Genomic DNA, 23092 nt, shown 5'->3' with positions numbered 1-23092 from the left:
TCATTTGTTAAGTTGTATATTATCCCACACCTAAGGATTATTTGACTAGTAATGCAATATCCTCGAAACAGAAGTTCATTGCAATTTTGCATATAGATTAAATATGTAAATGTATTTAAGTATTTAACTATTCAATCCGTTAAAAGTCAGATTGACTCACTGAGTCTTTGTTTGGACAAACCATTCCCCCTCCCTTCTCTGGCATCCATTTCCACTTTTAAATTAATCAGGGTTCCCTATAATGCCTAAACTCACAGAAGTCTGGTTAATTTAAACTCTGGTTAGTAAATAATCCAGGATCATAAACCACAATTTGATTCTAGCTTGTTTGAACAAGCCAGAATTTAAACGAACCAGAGTTCCCTTGAATTTGGACAAAACAGGGAACTCAGGTTAATTTTTAAAAGGAGGCAAAATCTTCCAATCTCTTTCTCACAACCATGGCAAGGGAGGAGTGGGGAGCACACAAATCCAAGGCTTATGCTGGTTAGTGCATATAATGGTAAATCAAATTTTATACTATGTTCGAAAAGGACCAAATATTAAACAACCAGTTGATAGCCTTAGTCAGAGAGACCAGAAGTCAGCTGGTCAACTGACTACCATTCTACGTCCCTGGTACCAGGGAAAGGCAGGAGCCATTTCCTTTGGGACACCCTTGCATGCAGAATGAACAGCCCATGCTGATTTTGCACCAGTTTCTCTCAGCTGTGTGGACTGGGGATAACACCGCTGAGGTACCCCACACATCTGGATAGTGTGGGTTGGGAGTGCTGAACCAGCAGCACCAATCCCCCTAGCCCAAGAAAGAACTTGTACAAATCTAACACCTGCAATGTTTTTAAACAATTTGGTGGCTCTACCCAACATCCCACATTCTGCTGGATCAACAGCGTTGCAAATCCTCTGATCTACCCTCCCATTTTTGGTGCTCAGGTGACAGGATGCCAAGGAAACGGCACTCACGTGCTCGGTTGGTGAGGTGATGAGATTGCTGTAGCGAGAGAAGCCTGAGGTTTCTCTCTGCTGGTGTGAAATTCATCTTGCTGAAGAATTCCGAGACCAAGAGGGCTCTTTTTTCTTTGTCGTTTTCAGAGAATCTCATTCTCACCATCGGGGTAGCAGAGCGTGAGAAGGCTGTGTTTCCTCTAACACGAAAGTGGAAGGATTGTTCTCCGAATGGCCGGAAGTTTTTAATGGCTGGACCTCCGCAGCAAGCCATGTCTGTTGCTGTCGCACTCTCTGCCTGAGGCTGTGTCACGGCTGGAAAACACTTGTGAGGACATGGGCATTGTTTACCACATGCTTCTGAAAACTCGTCTGGTAGCTGGTGCTGGTGAAGGAGAGAAGGAAGGTCTGTAATAGAGTCCCCCATAGAGTCCCCCAAGAGAAGGCTGCCAATGGCTACTAGTCCTGACGGCTGTATGCTACCTCCAATATTAGAGGGAGTATGCCTATGCACACCAGTTGCTGGGGAACATGGGTGAGAGGGTGCTGTTGCACTTATGTCCTGCTGGTGGGTTTCCCATGGTCAGCTGGTTGGCCACTGTGTGAACAGAATGCTGGCCTAGATGGACCCTCGGTCTGATCCAGCATGGCTCTTCTTATATGTTCTAGCTTCATGGACAATCCAGCTGTCAGAGACCCAGGGGTTGACACAGTTCTCATCCACAGATGTAGTACTGTGGTGATGTTTAATGCTCATGCGTATTTATATCTCAGACAGGTAGAAATACCTGGTTAATGCAATCATGGAAATACCTGGAACCAATGGAAAGTCTATGAGCCCCTGTCATATTTGATCCAAGGGGCCTTTCAGACTTCAGACTCTTTCGTGATATTCTATCCAAGTAGCACTGTACTGAGACAGCTCACTGACAGGGAAAAGGTTTTTTAAAAGATCTACCCTTAAAGGTGGTCTAACATCACTTTAAATACATTAAATAGCAATCTAGGGCTGAAGGCTTGCTCTGTGTTTGTTCCCTGGGCTAGATCTACACTAGTGCTTTTTATCAGTATTGAAATGCACTGATAACTGTTGGGGTACATTATGCATGCCGTATACCATTTTTCTAGTTTTATTTCCTGCTTTTTATTCCGTATTATCCAAAATACCGCAACAAATGTCATTGTGTGTGCTACGAGGTATAAATGCACAAGGGGGATATAGCGGCACCATGATGAGATGGTATCGATATGACACAAGGTGTAGATCAGGCCCTGGTGCAGCCCTGTGATTTGAGATCCAGTGCAACAGTAATGCAGAAGTAACAGACGTTGCTACTTACTCTTGTTCTAATGCCGACATCTGTTGCGGAATGGTGGCTGCTAATGGTGTCCCTCAGTTCTGGATCCAACTTATATTGCTCTGGAGTGCTGGATGAATTCTGCTTGGTGAGGTCAGGCACAGAACTGTAAGGCCTCACAGGTTGTTTTTCAGGGGTCTCTGGGCAGTTGCCTGTCCCGTGACTCTCATGCTGGGAGATGCTTGAATAATCACAAGCTACTTCTTTCTTGGCCTCTTGCTCCTCTGAAAAATGTTCTAGTGGGAAGGCAGGTCCAGGTCCAGACTCTAAACAAACCTGTGGCTGAGTGGGTAAGAAAAAGAAACCCCAAACAAGAATAATTTCAGGCATGAAGGAGCAGGACAGTGAGGGTCTTGTGTGTGAGAGCCTTTAGATTAGATCAGATTTTATTAGGAGTATTAATATCATCAGCTTATATATACACACATACACATTTTTAACCAATTATATAAAATATTAAGCATATTGAATGGGTGCTGCCAAAATGCAAAGGTGCATTTGCTTTAATAAATTCTGCTCTGATCTTCACGGCCATCATTGAGAAAGGGGCAAGTGACCTTGCAATATCATTGCCCAAATCAACCCGCAAAACAAACAAAACTCGAAACATTTTTTTTTAATGTCCAGGATGCCATTCTAATTAAAAATAGGGGGACAGCAAACCATTTCTACTTCTGGCATATAGCGGAGAAAAGAGTGAAGGTCTGCCACGCTATTTAATCTCTCTCATTCCCCTCAAGCTCACCACTTTTTAAATCACATTTGTATCCCAAACCCACCCCACAAGGAGTTCAAGGTAGAGTTCGCAGGCTAGTTAAGATGAGACTTAAGTGACTTACCCAAGGTAATTCACTGAGCAGAGATATGAACCCATGTCTCCCCAGTCCAATTCCACCACACTCTTCACTGACTACACCGTACTGGCTCACCTCTATGTAATTTCCAACCCGGTTTAGCATGTTGGCTGTCCAACTCTCTAGAGGACATGGCTTGAAAAATTAGGGCTGCAAAGAAAAGATTTTAATCTCTGATATGAGCCTCTAAGACAGCAATCCTATGGCCCCTACACAGTATCTGGGGGGCTACGGCATAGTTCAGATTCCTGGATCTGAGGCCAAAGACCATGCTCCAAGCTCAGACCCAGGAGTATGAGCTCCCCTCCCCCTCCCCGCCAGTGCAGAAAGAACCATCCCAGCTGCCTCTCTGAGGTCACAAAGGCGACCTCAGAGGGAAGGGAAAGGGGGCATGCTGGTGGGTAGGGAAGGGAGGTCTTACGCTGTATCTCGAGGCCTCCCCAGCCTCCTTCCCTCCCCCTCCCCAATGCCTCAGCTAGATGGGCAAAAAAGCCCATCTAGCAGAAATGCAAGGTGGGAGACATGAAGAGGTGACAATTGCCTCTGCCACACCTCTCACTCTGCTTTGGATGGCCTCCAGTTCGGAGCCTTACAGCCATCCCCATAGGATTGTGCCCTGAGTGGCTCCTATCAGGGTGTTCTTCCTGTTCTGGATGGGGTTGCCCTCCCCTTGAAGGATCAGGTTCATAGCTTGAGGGTCCTCCTAGAGTCATCATTGTCACTTGAGTCTCATGTGGCCTCAGTGGCACAGAGTGCCTTCTACCAGCTTTGGCTGGTGGCCCAGGTTTCCCCATATCTGGACAGGGATAACCTGGCTTCAGTAGTCTATGCTCTGGCAACCTCCAGTTTAGATGACTGCAATGCACTCTATGAGGGGTACCTCTGAAGACAGTTTGGAAGCGGCAGCTTACGCAAAATGTGGCGGCCAAATTGATAGCAGGGACCAGAAGGTCTGAGCATATAACATTGATTCTGGCCTGCTTGCACTGGCTGCCTGTATGTTCCCTAGCCCAATTCGAGGTGCTGGTTCTGACCTATGAAGTCTTATAAAGTTTGGGACTGCAATGTCGTATGGAGCTTCTCTCCCGTTATGAACCTACTCATGCACTATGATCAACATCTGAGCCCTCTTCCAAGGGCCTCCAGAGGAGGAGGTTCGGAGGATGGCAGCAAGGGACAGGGCATTCTTGGTGGTGCCACCCCCTCCCGACTGTGGAAGGCTCTCCCCAGTGAGGTTGCCAGATGCCAACATTATCCTCTTTTTGGTGCTAGGTTAAGACTTTCCTCTACTCCCAGGCATTTGATGGCATAGGATGAGGCTTTTTAAATGTTAGTTGTTTTATCAGGTCTTGGTATTTGATTAATTGTTTTTAGCACTTTCAAACTGTTCTAAATTTTGTACGTTAAAGGTTTCATATTATGTTTCTTCATGTTGCATTTTAGGGTTTAATTTTTGTGAACTACCCAGAGAGCTTTGGCTATTGGGCGTTATAGAAATGGAATGAATGAATGAATGAATGAATACCTGCAATTTGCTTTACCCCCATAACTCAAAAAACTCTTTGCTGATCTCAGGCTACTCCCAAATGGCTTTCAGGGGATAAATACCCACACCTCCCTTTATCCCCCAGGATGAGGGCATAAAAACACAGCATTTTCGCACAAGTTACCTCAACCTTTCTGACACATGATTTGCTCCAGTCCCACTCAGACCATGCAGCCTGGGAGTGAAATGCATGCAAAGTGGAGAGGGCCAAGTGGAAGAGGCATCAAGGAGGCATGAAGGTTTAAAGCAGCCTTGCCCTACTGCAAACTGAAACTTTACTACTCCTAATAGTAATACTACTGTAACTTATCATCGATAGGTGTGTAAGGTACTGTACATACTATTCAAAATCATATAATTGCCAAATAGAGCTTACGGTCTAAGTTAGATGGCCAAGATCCTTCCTGAAAACCTACCTCTCCTGTGAATCCTTTGGTTTAATCCATCAGTCCTCATCCCAAACTGAAAATAAACATGTATTGGTATTTTTGACCACTTTAACTGTAATAGCTTTGCCCAAAGAATCCTGGGAATTATAATTTGGTGAGGCGCTGAAGACTATCTGTTGGAGATTCACAGTCCTCCTCACAGAGCTACAAATATAATTCCTAGATTTTCCTGGGAAGAAGGAAGGACTGTTCAAGTAGTTTGGGTTTGGAGCATAGACATGATATGCTCTAAATTAGAGGATTCTGTCTGCTTTGCATTTTTATGCAAACTGCTCTGATTTGCACTTCACAGATTAATACATGAATCCGAATGCTATTTTCCTTCAGATTACACACTTCTACACATTTTGTGGAACAGTTATCTGTTTAAAGCGTGTAACAAAATGCATACAAAAATGCTTATTTTAAGATAAAACGTGTACAAAAATGCTTATTTAACTAAGTATTTAAAGGCATATTTTTGTGCGTTTTTACATTTTAAAAATGTGCAGATTGCTGTGGAAATGGGATGTGATGGATTTATGAATAAGCACATGCAAAACTGACATGGACTAGAATTAGAGTGATTTGTTCATCCCTACCCTAAATACATGTCGTTGCATTTACTCACATTCCTCCCTCTTGCCCAGTTCCTCTCCTCTGTCAGTTATGTTACCCTTGTCTCTTCCTTCTTTTCCTACCCATACTGTTTAAAAATGTAGATTTTAAGTTCCCTGACTTATGTCGTTTGCCATGTGCATTAATGGAAGTATATAAATAATAAATCAAACTAAGATGAGGATAAAGGAAGGGGATAGAGATTAACACACCAGTCATGGGCATAGGCTAAAGGAGAGTCAAACGTCCAAAGAGGATGAAGGAAAATGAATCTGGGATGGTTCAATGAAGGCTTGGCTCAGTAAATGTAAATAGAGAAGGAGGCCTGATGAACAGAAAAAGGAAGGCCCAAGGGTGTGAGTGAAATGAAGATTAATAGCAGCTGAGCTTGTGAAGAATAAAAGGAATGTGTAAGGGAAGACAAAGAAACAAAGTAGAGAGATTTAAAGTGAAGACAAGTCCTTACTGAGCCATCACACATCATACGGTTGGAAGGGGCCTACAAGACCATCGAGTCCAACCCCCTGCTCAGTGCAGGAAGCCTGATTCCCAGGCGGTCTCCCATCCAAGTACTAACCAGGGCTACCCTGCTTAGCTTCCAAGATCAGATGAGATCGGGCACATCAATGTCTCCATTGACCACTCCTGAACAGGGTGGGTGGGATGCTAATATGATAAACAAATAAAACAACTTAGAAGCAAAATGTTGTTGCAGAGCATGATGTAAAGTTAGAATAAGGACATAAGGAGCAGGTTAACATGACATTAGTGTCCTCCAGGTGATTCCTGCATGTAGCTAATTAAAATAAGCCATGGGGGGAGTGAAGGGGAACAATCAGCCCGGAATGTGTAGGCATCTATAGACAGAATTTTGGTGCCTATAGATGTCTGGTCATACCTGCATATCTTCTTTGTTCAGAGACATTTCTAGAAAGGACGGAGGGGAAAAGCTGGGTTCATCACAGAAGTATAGAAAGATGGATTTAGGAGAGCATTTCCAATTGGCCAGAGAGGAAAGGTACCACAGAAAGAAAGGCCTGCAAAGAAGAGGTTACAAATAATTTAGGCAGGTGGTGACTGCTGCATTGGCAAGGATTTTTAGCAGCAGGTCAAGAGGAAAGGGAGGGTCTTGGAGATGTTGAAAGAGAGTAAGTGGCAGGGGGCAATCCCATGCTACCAATATGGCACCAAGTTGGGTATCATCTGGACTATTTGAATTGTATGAGGGCAAATCTTGATCAAGTCCCACTGAATTCCATCAGGTTTAAGTGAGCTGAACTGTCTGCAGGATGGAACTTAATCCGAGGATGGCTTCTGAGGGTTACTGTGGTTGTTGTCATTGCAACTCATTCACAGAAAGAGAATTAAGAGGACTTTCCATTTGTTTTATTTATTTTATTGCATTTACACGCAATAAATGACATGCAGCTCTACCTCTCGTTCAAATCTTCACCAAGGTTGGCCGTAGAATCCCTGTTCAAATGTCTGGAGACAGTGAGTGGCTGGATGGGGAGGAATAGGCTGACGCTGAACCCTGACAAGACCGAGGTACTTTTGGTGGGAGACAAGAGGAGGCTGGGGGATGTTGACCTGGTGTTGAATGGGGTACGGCTACCTTGAAAGACCAGGTCTGCAGCCTGGGGGTCATTTTGGACTTCCAGCTGTCCATGGAGGCTCAGGCGTCAGCTGTGAGCCGGACAGCGCTGTATCAACTCCATCTGATATGGTGGCTGCGCCCCTTCCTTCCCGACCATCTGCTCCCATCGGTAGTACATGCCCTGGTCTCCTCTTGTTTAGACTACTGTAATGCGCTCTACGTAGGGTTACCCTTGAAGACAGTTTGGAAGCTGCAGCTGGTACAGAACGCGGCAGCTTGCCTGATTAAAGGCAGCTGCCAGCAAGATCACATCACTCCAGTGCTGAAGGAGTTGCACTGGTTACCAGTTGTTTTCCAGGTCAAATTCAAGGTGTTGGTTTTGACCTTTAAAACCCTATACAGCTCCGGCCCAGCCTATCTTAAGGAGCACCTCCAGCAACACCAGACAGGCTGCTTAATAAGATCAGCCTCGGATGGCCTTCTCTCTGTCCCATCAGCCAGGACAGCTAGACTGGTGGGGACAAGGGAGAGGGCCTTTTCTGTGGTGGCCCCCACTATGTGGAATTCCCTCCCTAAGGAACTCCGTCATGCCCCCTCTTTAATGAGCTTCCGCCATGCATTAAAAACATGATTGTTCAGGCAGGCATTTGGGGTGGGTTAGGGTATTTTAGACAATGTTTTTATTGTAGAATTTATTGATTTAAACTGTTTTATTATATGTTGTACATCGCCCAGAGTGGCTGGGTGATCAGCCAGATGGGCGATTAATAAATTTAATAATTAATAATAAATAATTTATATCCCACCTTTTTTCTTCTTGCAAGGAACTCAAGGCGGCTTACATTATCTTCCTCTTCTCCATTTTATCCTCACAACAACAACCCTGTGAGGTGGGTTGGGCTGAGAGTCTGTGACTGGCCCAAAGTCACCCAGTGAGCTTCCATGGCCGAATGGGGACTAGAACCCCGATCTCCCAACTCCCAGTCCAACACGCTCGCCACTACACCACACTGGCTCTCCTATTCTCACCACTACACCACACTGGTTTTCCTACTGCTGCAGCAGTACGAGTGGGAATAATAATTTACCAGCCGAAATGTTTCTCTGTCAGTCCTACCTGGGCAGAGACTGGCACCACACTTGCTCTGTTCGCCACCTTTGGCCTGGAAATCTTTATCTTTTCTCCACCAGACTCTCCCTGCAGTTCAGCCTTCTTTTCTCTCAGCAGAGCCACTTTTTGTTCCTGCTTGAGACGCAGCTCCTGGAGCTGCTGCCTATTGATGACATTGTACAGAAGAGTTTATCACAGATTCAGATGGGGAGTAGGCCACATACCAAATGGTGTTTACTGTCAAGTTGCTATACTGAATTTGGAAAGCCCTTGATCAGTGGTGCAGTGCAGGCACCACAGCCACTCCTCCAACAATGCAGGCAGTTGTGCTGTTCCATATCAACAAACCTGTCCGGCAAATTTTCATCTTCATGAGTGAAGCTACTGCGTTTTAATTGTGAAATGAAGAACAAGCCACCCCAAATTCTTCACATTACAACAGCAAGAGCTCATGATATATTGTTGCTAGGAGAATCCATTTCCCCTCAGCTACTGTGATGACTGCACCTAAGCACAGAGGGAACGGTGTGTGTGTGTGGGGGGGGGGGGTGGATGCTGTCACTGTCACTGCTAATCAAAAAGTCCTGGTGCTTTGGCCCTGTGACACCACTGCCCTTAACTCCCTGCAGCTTCCCAAACATCCCACAAAAGACTGTATGGGGATTGATGCCAGGCAAAAAGAGGCTGGCCTTGCCCCTAAGCCCAACCCATTGTAGGAGATCAGCACTTTTAACGCAATGCCAAGAGTTTCTTTTCTCAGTACCACATTCAGGCCTGTGCTTCACCTACTTAAGAAAAACTGGGCCAATGGCAGAGGAGCCGGCCTGATGACCTGGGCAGGTAAGCAGGGCCAAGTTAGCAATCCTAGCAGTCAGCGGGGAAGGCGGGCAAGAAGGCCGATGGACCCGTGTAGCACTTAACTAGAGCCAGGGTTCAGACTCAGAATGCCTTTTTTCCATGTCAGGGTTTAGGCCTGGAACATGTGATATAATAAAGAAAAAAAATACATGCAGAGTATGCGTCCTTTCACAATCATGATCAGGCCCACACAACTGGGGGGAAACTTCCAAGGCGCAGAATGTTTCTTTTAAAGAGACTAGAGCCATCAGCCATTTAAGAAATTAATCATTCTCGTCAGGAGACTCTTAAGGCAGGGATGTTGAATCTCAGGCCTACGGGCCAAATCTGGCCCACCTGGGGTCCCAATCGTGCCCCCTGGGGTTCTTCAGAAGGCCCCACCCCATTTCTGCTAGACTGCTGATCATTGGGTGGTTTCCCAGCTTTGGCACAGTTTTGTCCCCATTCTAAAAGGTTGAAATGCCTCTCCCAAGGCTTGGTTTCTGGCAGGAAGAGCTTTCAGCTAAAGTAAGCTGGTAATTTGGCCTCCGCCCCAATTGCCTTCGATCCCACCCATCACTGTAATGCGGCCCTTGAGAGCTTTTCCGAAATTCAGTTTGGCCCTTGGGCTGAAAGAGGTTCAACACCCCTGATCTAAGGGATATATGTCATATTCGATTGTTCTCAGATTGGGGAGAGGTTTTCAGGATTACCCAGTGAAGCTAACTGGCAAAAAGTGCAGGACGGATAGACGTCGGTGCTTTTTTCATGCAATGTATAATTCACTCATGGAACTCATTATCATAAAAAGTGGCCAGGAACATAGGGGGCTTTCAAAAAGGGGTTAGACAAATTCACAGAGGCCACCTCTATCATTGGCTAGTAGCCATAACAGCTCAATGGAGCCTCCATGCTCAGAGACACAGTTTACCACTGAATGCTAGAGGCTGCAGAGAACAGCAGCAGAAGGCCCTGACTTTCACATCCTGCTCGTTACCACCCAGGGACATCTGGCAGCGGCTCCTGCTGGAATCAGAGTGCTGGTCTTGACCAACCTTCCCCAACCTGGTGCCCTCCAGATGTGTCAGCCACAACTCCCAACTGTAGTCTGACACATCTGGAGGGCACCTGGATGGAGAAGGCTGGTCTAGATGGACCTCTATACTACAGATGCCATCTGGTTATGTTAAGCAGTCTTTCCCTAGGGAACCATGGGAATGTTGGTTCTGTTTTGGAGGGAGCTACGGATCTCTAACAGAGATTTCTAAGCACCTCAACCAACTTCAGTTCCCAGATTCTGCAGGGGAAACCATGATAGTATAGAACTGATGTAAGTCCATGTTTGTGGTATAGATGGGGCATTAGGGACAATCCACAACAGCAGTCAGCAAATGTGGGCTTGGCTTACCATCCAGCCATAATTTGTAGTTGCACTTGCCCTGCCTTTCCCCCAAGTCCTCTGTGTGTGCCAAAGAAGTCAGGAAACTGGAGACTCTCTCCTGTCACACTGGGCTTTGAACAGGCAGAGGCAGCACAAGCCTGCTGCCTGATTTTGCTTCCTCCAAAGCTCAGCATGAAATGAGAGACCCCCTTCCTCCCTGCTCCTGAGTTGGGCAGAAGAGGAGGAACTGGGTTTCTCATTCTGAAATGAGCAGGGGATGTCACCAGAGGACCAAGTGCGCTTGCCCTGGCAGATGGAACTGTGGAGGCCTGATCCACCACAGTATCAGTGTCACTGGGTGCGGGGGCAGAGTGAAAGTGGGGCGGCAGGAATTCTGTAGGATCCTTAGGTGGAGACTTGAAAATTATGGAGCTAGGCCTGTTTAAGGCTCTGCCTTCCCTTCTTCTTCTGCATGATCTATCTTACAGGTATCAGACAAAACCAATATTAAGGGAGATGAGAGGGAGAGCAAGGCCATTCCACCAGCCCTTCTGAAGGCCTCTCTCATGAAAGCTCCTCCTCCCTTGGCAGTTACCACCAGCAGCCATTCCAGTAGGCTGAGCTGAGGGAGATGAGAGGGGGAAGCATGGCCATTCCACCAGCCCTACTAAAAGGGTTATTATTTCCCCTCACTCCCCTCCCCATTCCCCTTTCCTTATGCATCATGTCTTTTTAGATTCTAAGCCTGCAGGCAGGGACTGTCTTGTTTAATTAATTCTATATAAGCTGCCCTGGAAGCCTTTTTGGCTGAGGAACGGCATAAAAATACTTCAAAAAAATCATTTAAATGGTGCACATTATTGGCATGATACATTGACTTCTCTTTAGTCTAGTGCATGGTAGGCCCTGGTAGCTATGGAGATAATGAAATATTGATTCATGGGCAATCAGCTGCAACAAGATCACCCTAATACAGTGTGGGCTCCAGGTTTTGGGGGCCTCCAGGCAAGATGCTCCAAGTGGGCCTGTCTGCATGAGTGGGCCCATCTTTTCCTAACCGTGGCTAACGCTGCCCACGCACTTGCCCTCTTCTTCTGAGACCAATCCACCCACCCAGCCAGCCAGAAGGAGAATGCAGGGAAAGAGAACGAGATGGAGTCACCATCTCTCCAGTCTGGTCATTGTTTGCATGCGTGGAGAGGGGAGGTGAAAAGGCAGCAAAGAAGCAGGGGCAGTGGGGCCAGGAGGCTCCAGCGGTCAGCTAGAGAGTCCCCCTGCAGGGTTGTGGGCTTTGGCAAGTGCCCAGTGATGCTGACCCCTGGCCCTGCCTAAGCGTGTCTGGATGGGAAGCCATCGGGAAGTCACACACACACACACACACACAAAGACTCTTTGTCAGGCATAATCTTTGTCAGGGCTAATTGGATTCCCTGAGTTTGCACACTGTTTTTACTGTTTTATTGTTATAGCTTTTAAATTGGTATTAGCTAGCTTAATGTTTTACGTTTTAGCTATTTAAATTATTTGTTTTACACTGTTCAAATTGATTTTATCTGTACGCCGCCCTGAGATCCTAATGCTATAGGGCGGGATACAAATGTTTTAAATAAATAAATAAATAAACCCTTAGGGCAGGGGTGAGGAATGTCTTTTAACCCAAAGGCCGGATTCTATTTCAGAGAAGCTTTCAGGGGCTGCATTCCAGTGGTGGGAGGGGCTGAAGGCAAAAGGAGTGGGGTCAAAATACCAAAAATACCCAAAGGACCAGCGTGTTTTAGCTTAAAGCTTCTACCGCCAGTAACTAAGCCTTAGGAGAGGCATTTCAACCTTTTCAGAAGGGGGGAAAAACTGCACACAGGCCAGGAAACCACCCAACGATGGTGGCTGAGGAAAAGGAGAAAGGGGTATGGCCATTTGGGAAACCCAAAGGGGCCAGATTTGGCCCCTGGGCCCGAGGTTCTGCACCCCTGCCTTAGGGATTGCCATAAAGGATTAATTATATGTTAATCCAGAACCAGAGGCAGTGAGCCTATGTACACCAGTTACTGGGGAACATGGGCGGGAGGGTGCTGTTGCGCTCATATCCTGCTTGTGGGTTCCCAGTCAACAGCTGGTTGGCCACTGTGTGAACAGAATGCTGGACTAGATGGACCCTTGGTCTGATCCCGCAGGACTCTTCTGATGTTCTGATTTGGAAAAAAGACTAGAATTGTTGGGCTCAGGGCTGGATGGCATTTGGGGAGGCTGTGATGCAGGACTAGAACTACTGCAGTTCTCATTGAATACTTGCCCAACCTATGCATTTAAGTCAATGAAGATACTGTTGCAAAGACGACTAAGTCTCCAGCGCTCGGACCTCAAAAAACAACAACAGTACCCAGTAAAGTTTGCTTTGAACTCAAGAGAGAATGAATTGTTACTAAGCTGTACTGTTAGGGCCCATGGCTAAGAGACAATAAACTGAGCTTTGCAATAGTTTTCTTTTATTTAAGACGGGGAAAGTCCAAGAAAGGCTCTTTCTCACCTGGCATACTCTTCACGTGCCCTGGAAGCTGCTGTTTCTTGGAAGAGTGAGTTATTGTGCTGGAAAAACTTATCATATCTGCCTGAATCAGAACTGGGGTAAATTCGGCGGTAGCCTCCTGTGTTTACGTCCTCATATTTTTCTGCTTGCTGAAGCCAAGCGGCTTGGCAGCTCTTGAATTCCTCAGCCCTGATAAAATCACCCAAGTAAAACTGTTAACAACCCCCAGAGAAAATGTCCACCATGGGAGAATTTTCCATTTGGTTTCCATGCTGCCATTTCAGGCCTTAAATCGTATCTGTTTAGCTCTACACTCTGGGACAAAAACTTCATCATACGGTTTTGAAACAAAGTTCAGAGATATAAATACCATACACAGCAGCCTCATATCATTTTGTGCTTATTTACTAGATACAGAAAGCTCTGAAGCAAACGGGAGTTTGTAGAGCATAGTCCCTCTCTCTCTTGCCCCTGTCCCTGGGGAAGACAAGACCAAGGGGAAGGAAAGGGCCACCCTGGCAGGAGGTCCTCTATAACAGGAAAGATATCAATCCCTTTGCCCCTTCTTACTTGCTTCACAGGAAACAATAAGATGGACAGAGGAGAAATAGGATGCGGCCAAAAATCCCTGGGAGGTACTTTGCCCTCTGGCTCACTTTTTGGTTACTCCAAGCCCTGCCTTATATACTGTTTTCCAAATGTCACTGATGTGCTAAGGTCCCTTGGACATTTGGAAAGCAGTAAGTAGGAGCCATAGTTGAGCTCACTTACACTTTTGGTGTTCGCCATTCAACTTGATACGCTTAATCTTTCTTTATACATTCCAAACTGCTGAGGAAACCCAGCTCGAATCGTGGATAAAAGAAGAGCTGCACGTTTTGGACAAAACGCTCTGTGCTCTTAACATGTACATTGGGGGCATGCTCAGAGGTCTGAATTCAGGATTCATGGTGTACACATTTCCGCACCAACTAGTTCTGTTCTGTGCTGAGTACACATTGCAATGCTTACAGAAATGGTGAGTTTCCTCTTGCTGTATTCCCTGTCTTTGCTGAATGCTGGGAAGCTCTCCTACAATCCCTAAAAAATCAGGAGAGCAGAGACAGGAAGGGTGATGTTCTGGCCCTGACATTATCTTCTGAATGACTACACAAACCACCTTCTACTGCACAGCTATTCACACAGGCAACTAAAACATCCTGGACGGTTGCTTGATCTTCTAGTGCTAGTTAGACACTTCCAGCTCTAATGTGCAATTTCTTTTATCAGAAGCTAAAACTGCCTATTTTACAACCTTATCTCAAGGCCCCCTATTCTGCCCCCCCTGCCCATAACATTCCACCAAATTTATTGGGGTGGGGAGATTAATGTGGTGCAATTGCACAAATTTAGCATGATTTCAGGAGAAAAAATAAATCAATTGTAATTCCCATGTCTGCCTTTCTAGGAGGAGAAAGCACATATGTATGAGATAACAAGTCCTGGTGGTACACATTCATACCAAGGTAAAGGAGGACAAAATGAAAGCAAAATGAAGCACAGCAATAATGCTGACCTGATAACACCCTTAAGTCTGTGAACTGAATGCTCTCCCAAATACATACATTAATGGATTTTTATGTGCTCCCTTTTGAAAAACATGCGTGTCTGTTTTGAGATACCATGTGCTTTCATATATGTTAGCTACTGCTGTTATAAAAACCCAGCTTGTTAAGACAGGAACTGGATACTCCAATATACATGCAGCTGCAGCCAAAACAACAGTCAATGATGCAGATCATGGTGGGGAAATGCACAATATTGTGACATCAGGATATGGATAAGCTGTACCAGACATTATGGCAGGGTGAGGGGAGGACTAGATAAGCAGCTCCTTTTTCAGCAACAGCCACATATATATCATAATGCGTAGGTCTGGCCTAAGTGGCCAGACAATATGTTGGTCTCATTGACAACTTTGCTAATTTCACTCTGTCTCCTTTAATATATCTCTGTAATGCCTGGTTAATGAGGGTTACAAAAAGAATGGAAGGTTGCATTAAAATATAGCAATTTATTATTTGTATGCTTCATTAAAAAAACCCCAAAGGTTCAAATTAGAGAAGTTTTGCAAGTGTTTTATAAATGGTAATCGACATACTCCCAGGAAACAGCTGAAAGGTGTAAAAAGCTCATACCTGGCTTCTCGATTACGGCATTGCTTGAGAAGCCTTTCCTTCCCTCGCCGTTTCTCTTCTTCCAAGACTTTCCGTTTATCACACACTCCCAAGTTGATCAGGACCAGAGTGTCATACAAGAGCTGGTCTTTCACTTCTTTGTCCAGCCATGAATCGGTACTGAAGCTTGGCGAATGATTCACCTGGAATATCAGGAATCAAACCTGTTTGCATTTGCTACAAACTGAAATATTAAAATTCCTAAGAGAAGAAGAGCATTGGAAGTTCGAAGACATATTTACAGGGGAAGTAAGCTGAAGCCAACTTTTTAAACATCCAGTGCTGAAGCTGTGTGCAGGCTTGCTACAGCCTTCGGAGCACTCTCAAATTTCCACCATTATCAACAACAAGAATCAAATATGCAATAGAGAGAAAAACTTTGAGCTGCTCCTTAGCTTTGACAATTCACTCTCTTAGAGATTTACCAAAATTCAATTATGACCATCTTCCCAAAACACTGAACTTAATTATTACATTGCTATGCCAATCTTCCTTCAAGTTGTTCAGGGAGGACTGCAGGCTCTTCCTATTTCACCTTTGCTTGTCATGGCTGCCATTAAGTTGGCATTGAGGGCCTCTTCGCTGGAACTGTAACCCTATTGGATTTTTGTGTGGGATTGCTCTCATTATTTAGAGATTTTGACTAGTAGTACAGTAGTAATTACTAACTTGATTTTGTAATTAGATTTTGATGGGGAAAGCTAGGCAGGTATGGAGTAATTAAAGTTCAATTTAAAAGACTGGGGCCTTGCACTGTATTTGGATAAAATATTTATAAGGGGCAGACTATTACAAAATTGAGTTTTATACAGAGGGGAAACGGTAGAATCTGAAAGCGCAAAAATACCATGTGAACTTAATCAAATAGGAAGTGTTAGATACTAATTATAGATTTGTTTTTATTTACTGAAATAGGAAATGTGGTCATTTCCATGGCTAATGAAAATAAACTTTTGGTCATCTAATGAAAAAATTACATGACTGTTTTCAAAGAATTATACTAAACCAGAGCATTCAGTGAGGACATTTGCTGTTAAATCAGAACCAGTTAGAAGATAAATCTCAGGAAGAAGAAACTTTTAATCATAGTTCATGGAAGTGTCTCAATATTTCTTGTTGTAAATGTTGGAATATAGATCAAATTGTACAAATGTTTTAATGGCTAAATTTGTAGTATTAATAATGGGACTATTTTGCAAATTTCTTTTCTTTTATATAGTCTTATGTACTTCTAATTATGGTAAAGCCATTAACGAACAATACATTCAACGTAACGCTGCATATTTTAATAGGTAATTTTATTTTTTTGGCTTCATTCTATTGTTTTCTAAAACTGACATCTCCCTGATCCCTTAACATGGTTAGAAATCTAAATAAATAAGAATAAAACTATGGGTCGTATCTGATGTTAGTCCTACTTAGAGAAGACCCATTGAAAGGAATGGGACTTAAGTTAGACTGACACTGGATACAACCCAAAGAAAATCAGTGGCTAAACAAGTTTAAGTAAAGAAAGGGAAATACTTCTGCACACAGTGTGTGACCAGCCTATGAAACTCACCGCCACAGGGCATTATGAGGACAGCTAGTTTAAAGAGCTTGAATTAAATCATTATATGGATATGCTCACCAGTCATGACAGCCAAAAGTTTAGCCTCTGTTTCTAGGTGGCAGGTTACCCTTCGGAGTACCAGATATTGAGAATTAAGAATAGATGGTGACTATCATCATCATGGCCTGCTTGTGAACTTGTCTGTGGACTGTGACCATAGCTAGATAAACCATTGCTGTGACCCACTGAGACATTTTCTTGTTTTTAATCCTCCTAGAATCTTTGTCTGTGCAACCAATGGACTGTTCTCCCAACTGGAAACTCCAGTGCACAAGGGTGCCTTTGATTTTAAAAAACAACAAACATTCCCTGTAGTCTATCGCCCTCTGCTGGGCATCCATGTGATCGGGAGAGTTGCCACAGGGCTCAGCATGGCTAAGGCAAGCAACAAACTGAGGAGGGGAGGGGGTCAAAGTGGGTTTTAACAAAGGAATCTGGGAATAGCAACTGTCTGTACCTCCAAAGGAAAGGGAGAGAGGAAGAGGGGGGAGTTTCTGAGTCGAAGATCATTTGCCTCGTAGGAACATACCTCAAGCAGCCATGGTTTCAGTTTTCGATCCAGTAAAATATCAAACCCCAGGATCTCAAAGCAAGCGCTCCACGTGGTGTGGTTGGGGAAGCAAGTGAGATAGTTATGCTTGAGAACAGGGTGGGCTGATACCAGCGTTTTAATCACAACATCGTCAATGTCCTTCCATATCTGTTCTGTTTCATAGCCATTTTCCTCCATGTACTTATTAAAGGTAGACAGCTTCCTTGAAAAAAAAGGGGGGGTATGAGGAAGAGAGTGATAGTGAGGCAATATACTTGAAGTTTGGGGTTTTTTTTCACATGCTGCTTTAAGCACAGAGATGTTTGAGCTCCAGGGCAGCCATCCACTAATGCCACATGCAAAGTAATAGTTCATGCACATCCTTATATTTCACATGAATTAATACAGAAAAAGAACCAGTCTATAGTTCTGTATTTGCAGTCACTAAGGGCTGCTTCCAGACAGAGGGTTCCTAGCACTAGCAATCAGAAGGCATTGTGCAGCTGTTCCATCTTTTTCTCCTTAACAATTTAATTGTGTTAAAGAAAAAGAGAGAAGAAGTGGTAAGAAAACGTAGGAGGGTTATGAGTAGAAGGCAATGGACCCCCTGTAAATGCCCATGAATGAGGCCGGGTGATGATGCCATAAAAGCCTTGTCTGGAAGCACCCTAAAACAAATGCAAATTTCCACAACCTCTAGAAGCCCAGATAATGAAAAGGCAGAAAAATCCACCCTATTGGTAGTATTTAATCATCCAGATTAAAGACTACATTATTACAGTGGGGGTGGGTGGGGAGCTTAAAGGGGGAGAAATTAATATGCATTGTGATCTCAAGTGCAGATCTTGCAGGTTTCCCCAAGAGAAAGGAACCACATTGTTAGTCAATTTGATAGACAGGCAGGTAGAAAGATAGACAGTTAAAGGCCGAGCCCACAGTCCAAGGCTCCATCTGCATAGAAACGGAATGACAAGCGCTTTCTGGTTATATCTGGATTTTCATGAAATTGCTTTGGTCTGTCAGGGGCACATGAAGCAAGGAAAACGGAGTATACACTACCTAAAAACCCACTTTCACAGGTCAAACAGCACTGGAAACCACCATACTTTGGGGTTGGGTGGGCAGAGTAGAACTGAATATCAACTCCCTAGGTGCTGTTCAGTGAATGAGAGAGGTTTGTTCCCTGCCCCTTACACATTCCCTTGCTCAGGAAGGTTTACTGGAAACACTGAATTAAGCCCCTGTAGTTTACCCCACTTTCCCAGTAGTAACGTATGGCTGTGAGAGCTGGACTATAAGGAAGGCTGAGCACCGAAGAATTGATGCTTTCGAACTGTGGTGCTGGATAAGACTCTTACGAGTCCCCTGGACTGCAAGGAGGTCACATCAGTCCATCCTAAAGGAAATCAACCCTGAGTGCTCATTGGAAGGACAGATACTGAAGCTGAAGCTCAAATATTTTGGCCACCTAATGCGAAGAGAAAACTCTCTGGAAAAGACCCTGATGCTGGGAAAGACTGAAGGCAAAAGGAGAAGGGGACAGCAGAGGATGAGATGGCTAGATAGCATCACTGATGCAATGAATATGGACTTGAGCACGCTCCGAGAGAGAGCGCAGGATAGGAAGGCCTGGCATGCTATGGTCCATGGGGTCACGAAGAGTCAGACACGACTGAACGACTGAACAACAAAGTTTACCCCACACCTCTCTCCTCTCATCCACCATTGGGATATTGTGAAAGGTTCTGCACTGTTGTGAATGGGAAAAAACAGGCTACATAATCTGAACGGGTGAAGCAGCTACTGTGAATGCTTGAAACAGTGCTACTGCACTATTGTGAATGTGAAAACAGGCTACATGCTGTGAATGGGTAAAGCAGCTACAGCGGTATTGTGAATGCTTGAAACAGCTATTGTGAATTCCTGAAATGATACTGTTTCAATACTTTGATACTGTGAATGGTGAAAAGAGGCTAGATATTGTGAATGGGAAGGCAGCCTGACTGCGAATGGGGAAAAAGAGGGAATGGGGGTGGATGAAAGGTCATTGCCAGATCACAGCCAGGTCACAGAAATAGGCACACCCAGGATTCAATGTGGGAGACAGGGGACACTGCAAAGGAACAGTGCGGGAGCTGCATTTAAGGAAAAAAAGGCGCACTAAAAGGACTTTCCAAAAATGTGCCTTTTCCAGAGGGAAGCCACAGGATTGCTGCAGATTAGCAACAGCAGCAGCCCTGAAGTGCTGTTGCTCCGCACTAAATCAGCTGTGTAGACTGGGCCCAAGTTATAAAGGAGATGGATCGACAGAGCAACGGAGGCACTTGGAAGCATGGTTAATCCACAGGGGAATGGGGAATAATGTAAAGTAAACCTATGGGAAGCACTTCGCATCTGTCATGGACCTTGGCGCAGAGGGGTGGTGAAAGCCATAGGCTGGGAGCAGCAGAGGCTGGTTTCTCCTGTTTCAGTGGAGCGGTGAATCCGCTCTGGGTTTCAGTCAGAACTCTAAAGGAGATATCCAAGGTGCTGAACCCTGTGGGCTCTGCTCTTTTAGAGTTCTGACTAGTTTGCACTGAAACCCAGAACAGATTCACTGCCCCACTAAAATAGGAGCCACCAGCCTCCACTGGCTGGGAGTGAACTGCCATTTCTAAGACCACTCCTTAAAATGCCAAGAAACCCCTTGTGACTGCCTGGGGCTGGTGGGGCACTACAACAGGGTTCTGCGGAACCCAAGCAGATCTCGGACTAGATTAACATAAAAGCAACAGCTTTTTATTTGATACACATTACCCAAAAGCTTTGAAAGTTGAACTTCAAAGCCATCTCTCTCCCAGGTCAGGGACTAATATTACAAGGGAAGAGAGAGTGAGCAGGCAGTGATCTTTCGGGGGGTGGGGGTGGTGAGGCAGGGGGTGGAATCAAAGCATTCAGAGTGATCTCTTTACCTTGGAGTTACAGGAACATCTGCTCTAGTAACTCGTCCCCCTTGTTTATTGATCCGCCTCATTGCCACCCCCATCTCTGCACAGCAGCACTGCATTGCAGGAGTGAGGCTGCACTGCTGGCATCTGACCCATTTATGGGGAAAGCGCAATAATACTAAGGAAAATGACCCAAAGCAAACCAAGTCTTTGCCGCAGTGGGCAGAACACTGCGGAAGAGCAGCAGCCAAACACAGTGTTTGCGATCGCCAGTAAAACGGGTGGGGGTGGGGGGAGGGGAACCTGAGGCGACAATAATTAGATCGAACTGACCGTTCTGTGCAAGATTTAGAGAGGTGGCTAATTACACCCACCAAAAACAATAAAACATAGGGCTGCAATCCAGCAATTCTATTTGCAACAAATTCATTTGTATTTCCTTTAGGGGGGGATAAATCCGGGCTCTTCTCGCTTGCTCCAGGCCCCCTGCTGTTACTCATCTGAGCTTTTTAAATGATTTATTTCACCTAATGACGGAGAATGCGCCACGTGCCAGCTGAATTTAGAGAAATGTTTCCTAAACACGTATGAAATGGCAGTAAAGATTCATGAGAGTGGGCCTGGCGGCATCCCCCCAGCTGTGATTATTCGGGAAAACATTCTGTACCTCTTGCTACCCGAGTCTTCGTCTCGTACAAAATTAGCACTGTGCTTGTTAATTGAATAATTAGTCAGGTGCATGCAGACGTCGTCCTGTAAATAATTAAACAAACAAGCAGGTTATGAGGCTTGAGAGATTTCATCCTCCCTTCTGCTCCTTCTTCAGGGGGTGGGGGTGGGGGGCAGAGAAGCACCTTTACCTCATGAAAAGCCTGTGTAGGTTGGATGGCCCTTACGTCCGTTTCAGGTCTACCATTCTGTGGATATGACATTGCCTTCCTTAAATAATTTATTCTGACTGTAGAATTTCCAGCACACAAAAGTGACACCCTTCCACCTCTCAGGTGTGTGCAGTGGGTGGAGTGGGAGAAACAACTTGATATTTTTGCAATCTGAATTCTAACTATGCAAAGAAAGCAATGTCAGATTCCTAGAATCATAGATCTGAAAGAGGTTTCAGTCCACACAGGCTATTTTGTAAGGCTGGGTGCTCAGAGCAAAACTAAACAAATGGATTTTTTTTAACACTTCCTGCTTCACAGCAACGTTGATGGCTATCTGGCTCCTGTTCTGTTCTGAAAACAAGGAAAGTGAGAGCAGATCATTTTAATCAAACCACAGATAGCTGGGTGTTACCCAGGAATCGGCTGTGGGCTCAGATTTCCTTACAGCCTTTAGGACCTAACTACAATGTTTGACACGACAGTTTGTAACAGAACACAAACACACATTTGGAACCATGCAGATTTGGAGTGGAGAAGTGGGGGGCAAGGAAAGGGTTAAGCACCCCCTCCCCTCCACTGCTTCTCTGTTCCAAATTGCACCCTCCAAAAGATACTGTGTCTTTAAAAAAAACAAACCCTGAGAAATAAACATAACAAATCAAATAACTTCTTTGGGCTTTTCTACACAAGGCTGTTAATCCATTGCATCACTTTCAGTTTTGTCACAGAACTGAGATTCGAGCACAAAACAAGGAGCATTTTGTTTCCTGCTTTTCCACTACATAACCTCGAGGTGGCACTGTAGCCAGAACATTGGGAGGGCATGAAGAATGGTCTGGCGTGAACTGAATGTCAACAGGGTTCCCCCTTTACTCACCAAGTTGCTGTGGGATGGGTCTGAGTAGGCGGACGTTGCAAAGCGCGCCAGACCCTCCTTATAGACAAATACTCGCAGGGGATCACATGATGTCACCAGCACATAAACCCGGAGATCAAACTTGAACCCATCAATAATAAAAGGCTTGGGAAAAGAAGATAAATTCTTAAATTAAACACCGAAATGGTCAGAAGTGTCTTGTTATATCTTGAAAGTGCAACGTCACCTAGAAAACCACATGCAAGCCATTATACCAGTGTTCCAGGATTTTCAATGCCTTCCTATAGCCTACTGAGTAGTAATCCATATGTAGCTTTTGACCTATGGAGCCCTAAATGGCAATATATATATATATATATATATATATATATATATATGAATGAGACGCCTGTTGTGTGCATTGACTGATTCAGAATACCCTCTACTCAACTCCATCCATGCACTATGTTCACACCAGAAGGGTACACACAGAGGGGCACTTCCAGTGGCTGCCCCTTCACTGGAGGTTCACCAAAACCCACTTCTTCTTCTGGAAGTGCAGAGTAAGAACTGCCTTCACTAATTTGCACCTCAGATTTCTGACTGGTTCTGACTGAACCTTGGAGCGGATTCACCACCCACTGAGATCAGAGCCACCAGCCTCTACTGCTATCCGACCTCTTCTTGAAGGCCTCCAGCAAGAGACAGCCCTTCCCCTAAGTAACTTGTTCCATTGTCAAGTTGTCCTTACTGTTAAGAAATTTCTCCTAATGTTCAACTAAAATATATCCGCCTGTAACTTAAGTCCGTTAGATCTAATCCTGCCATCTGGGGCAGCACCATTTGACAGCTCTTTGGGTATT

At 44.9% G+C, this 23092-nt stretch overlaps 1 protein-coding gene across 1 annotated transcript in view; it reads right to left on the bottom strand.

Annotated features, from left to right (window-relative positions):
• TTLL6 (tubulin tyrosine ligase like 6) overlaps positions 1 to 23092 on the bottom strand; it is a 47376-nt gene that overhangs the window by 3527 nt on the left and 20757 nt on the right. The window contains exons 7-14 of the mRNA XM_084808273.1: positions 22251 to 22394; positions 21157 to 21242; positions 17560 to 17785; positions 15380 to 15561; positions 13203 to 13391; positions 8467 to 8623; positions 2289 to 2588; positions 967 to 1333 (exon numbers count right to left, since the gene is read on the bottom strand). Of these exons, the coding sequence (XP_084664399.1) occupies positions 967 to 1333; positions 2289 to 2588; positions 8467 to 8623; positions 13203 to 13391; positions 15380 to 15561; positions 17560 to 17785; positions 21157 to 21242; positions 22251 to 22394 (1651 nt within the window). The remainder of the gene's footprint in view (positions 1 to 966; positions 1334 to 2288; positions 2589 to 8466; positions 8624 to 13202; positions 13392 to 15379; positions 15562 to 17559; positions 17786 to 21156; positions 21243 to 22250; positions 22395 to 23092) is intronic.

This window comes from Heloderma suspectum, chromosome 6 (assembly GCF_057233095.1).
Source record: "Heloderma suspectum isolate Gila_16-S chromosome 6, 16-S_ref, whole genome shotgun sequence".
Taxonomy (NCBI): Eukaryota; Metazoa; Chordata; class Lepidosauria; order Squamata; family Helodermatidae; genus Heloderma; species Heloderma suspectum.
Note: the sequence above shows the minus strand (reverse complement) of the source record. Positions and strands in the feature narration are given on the sequence as shown.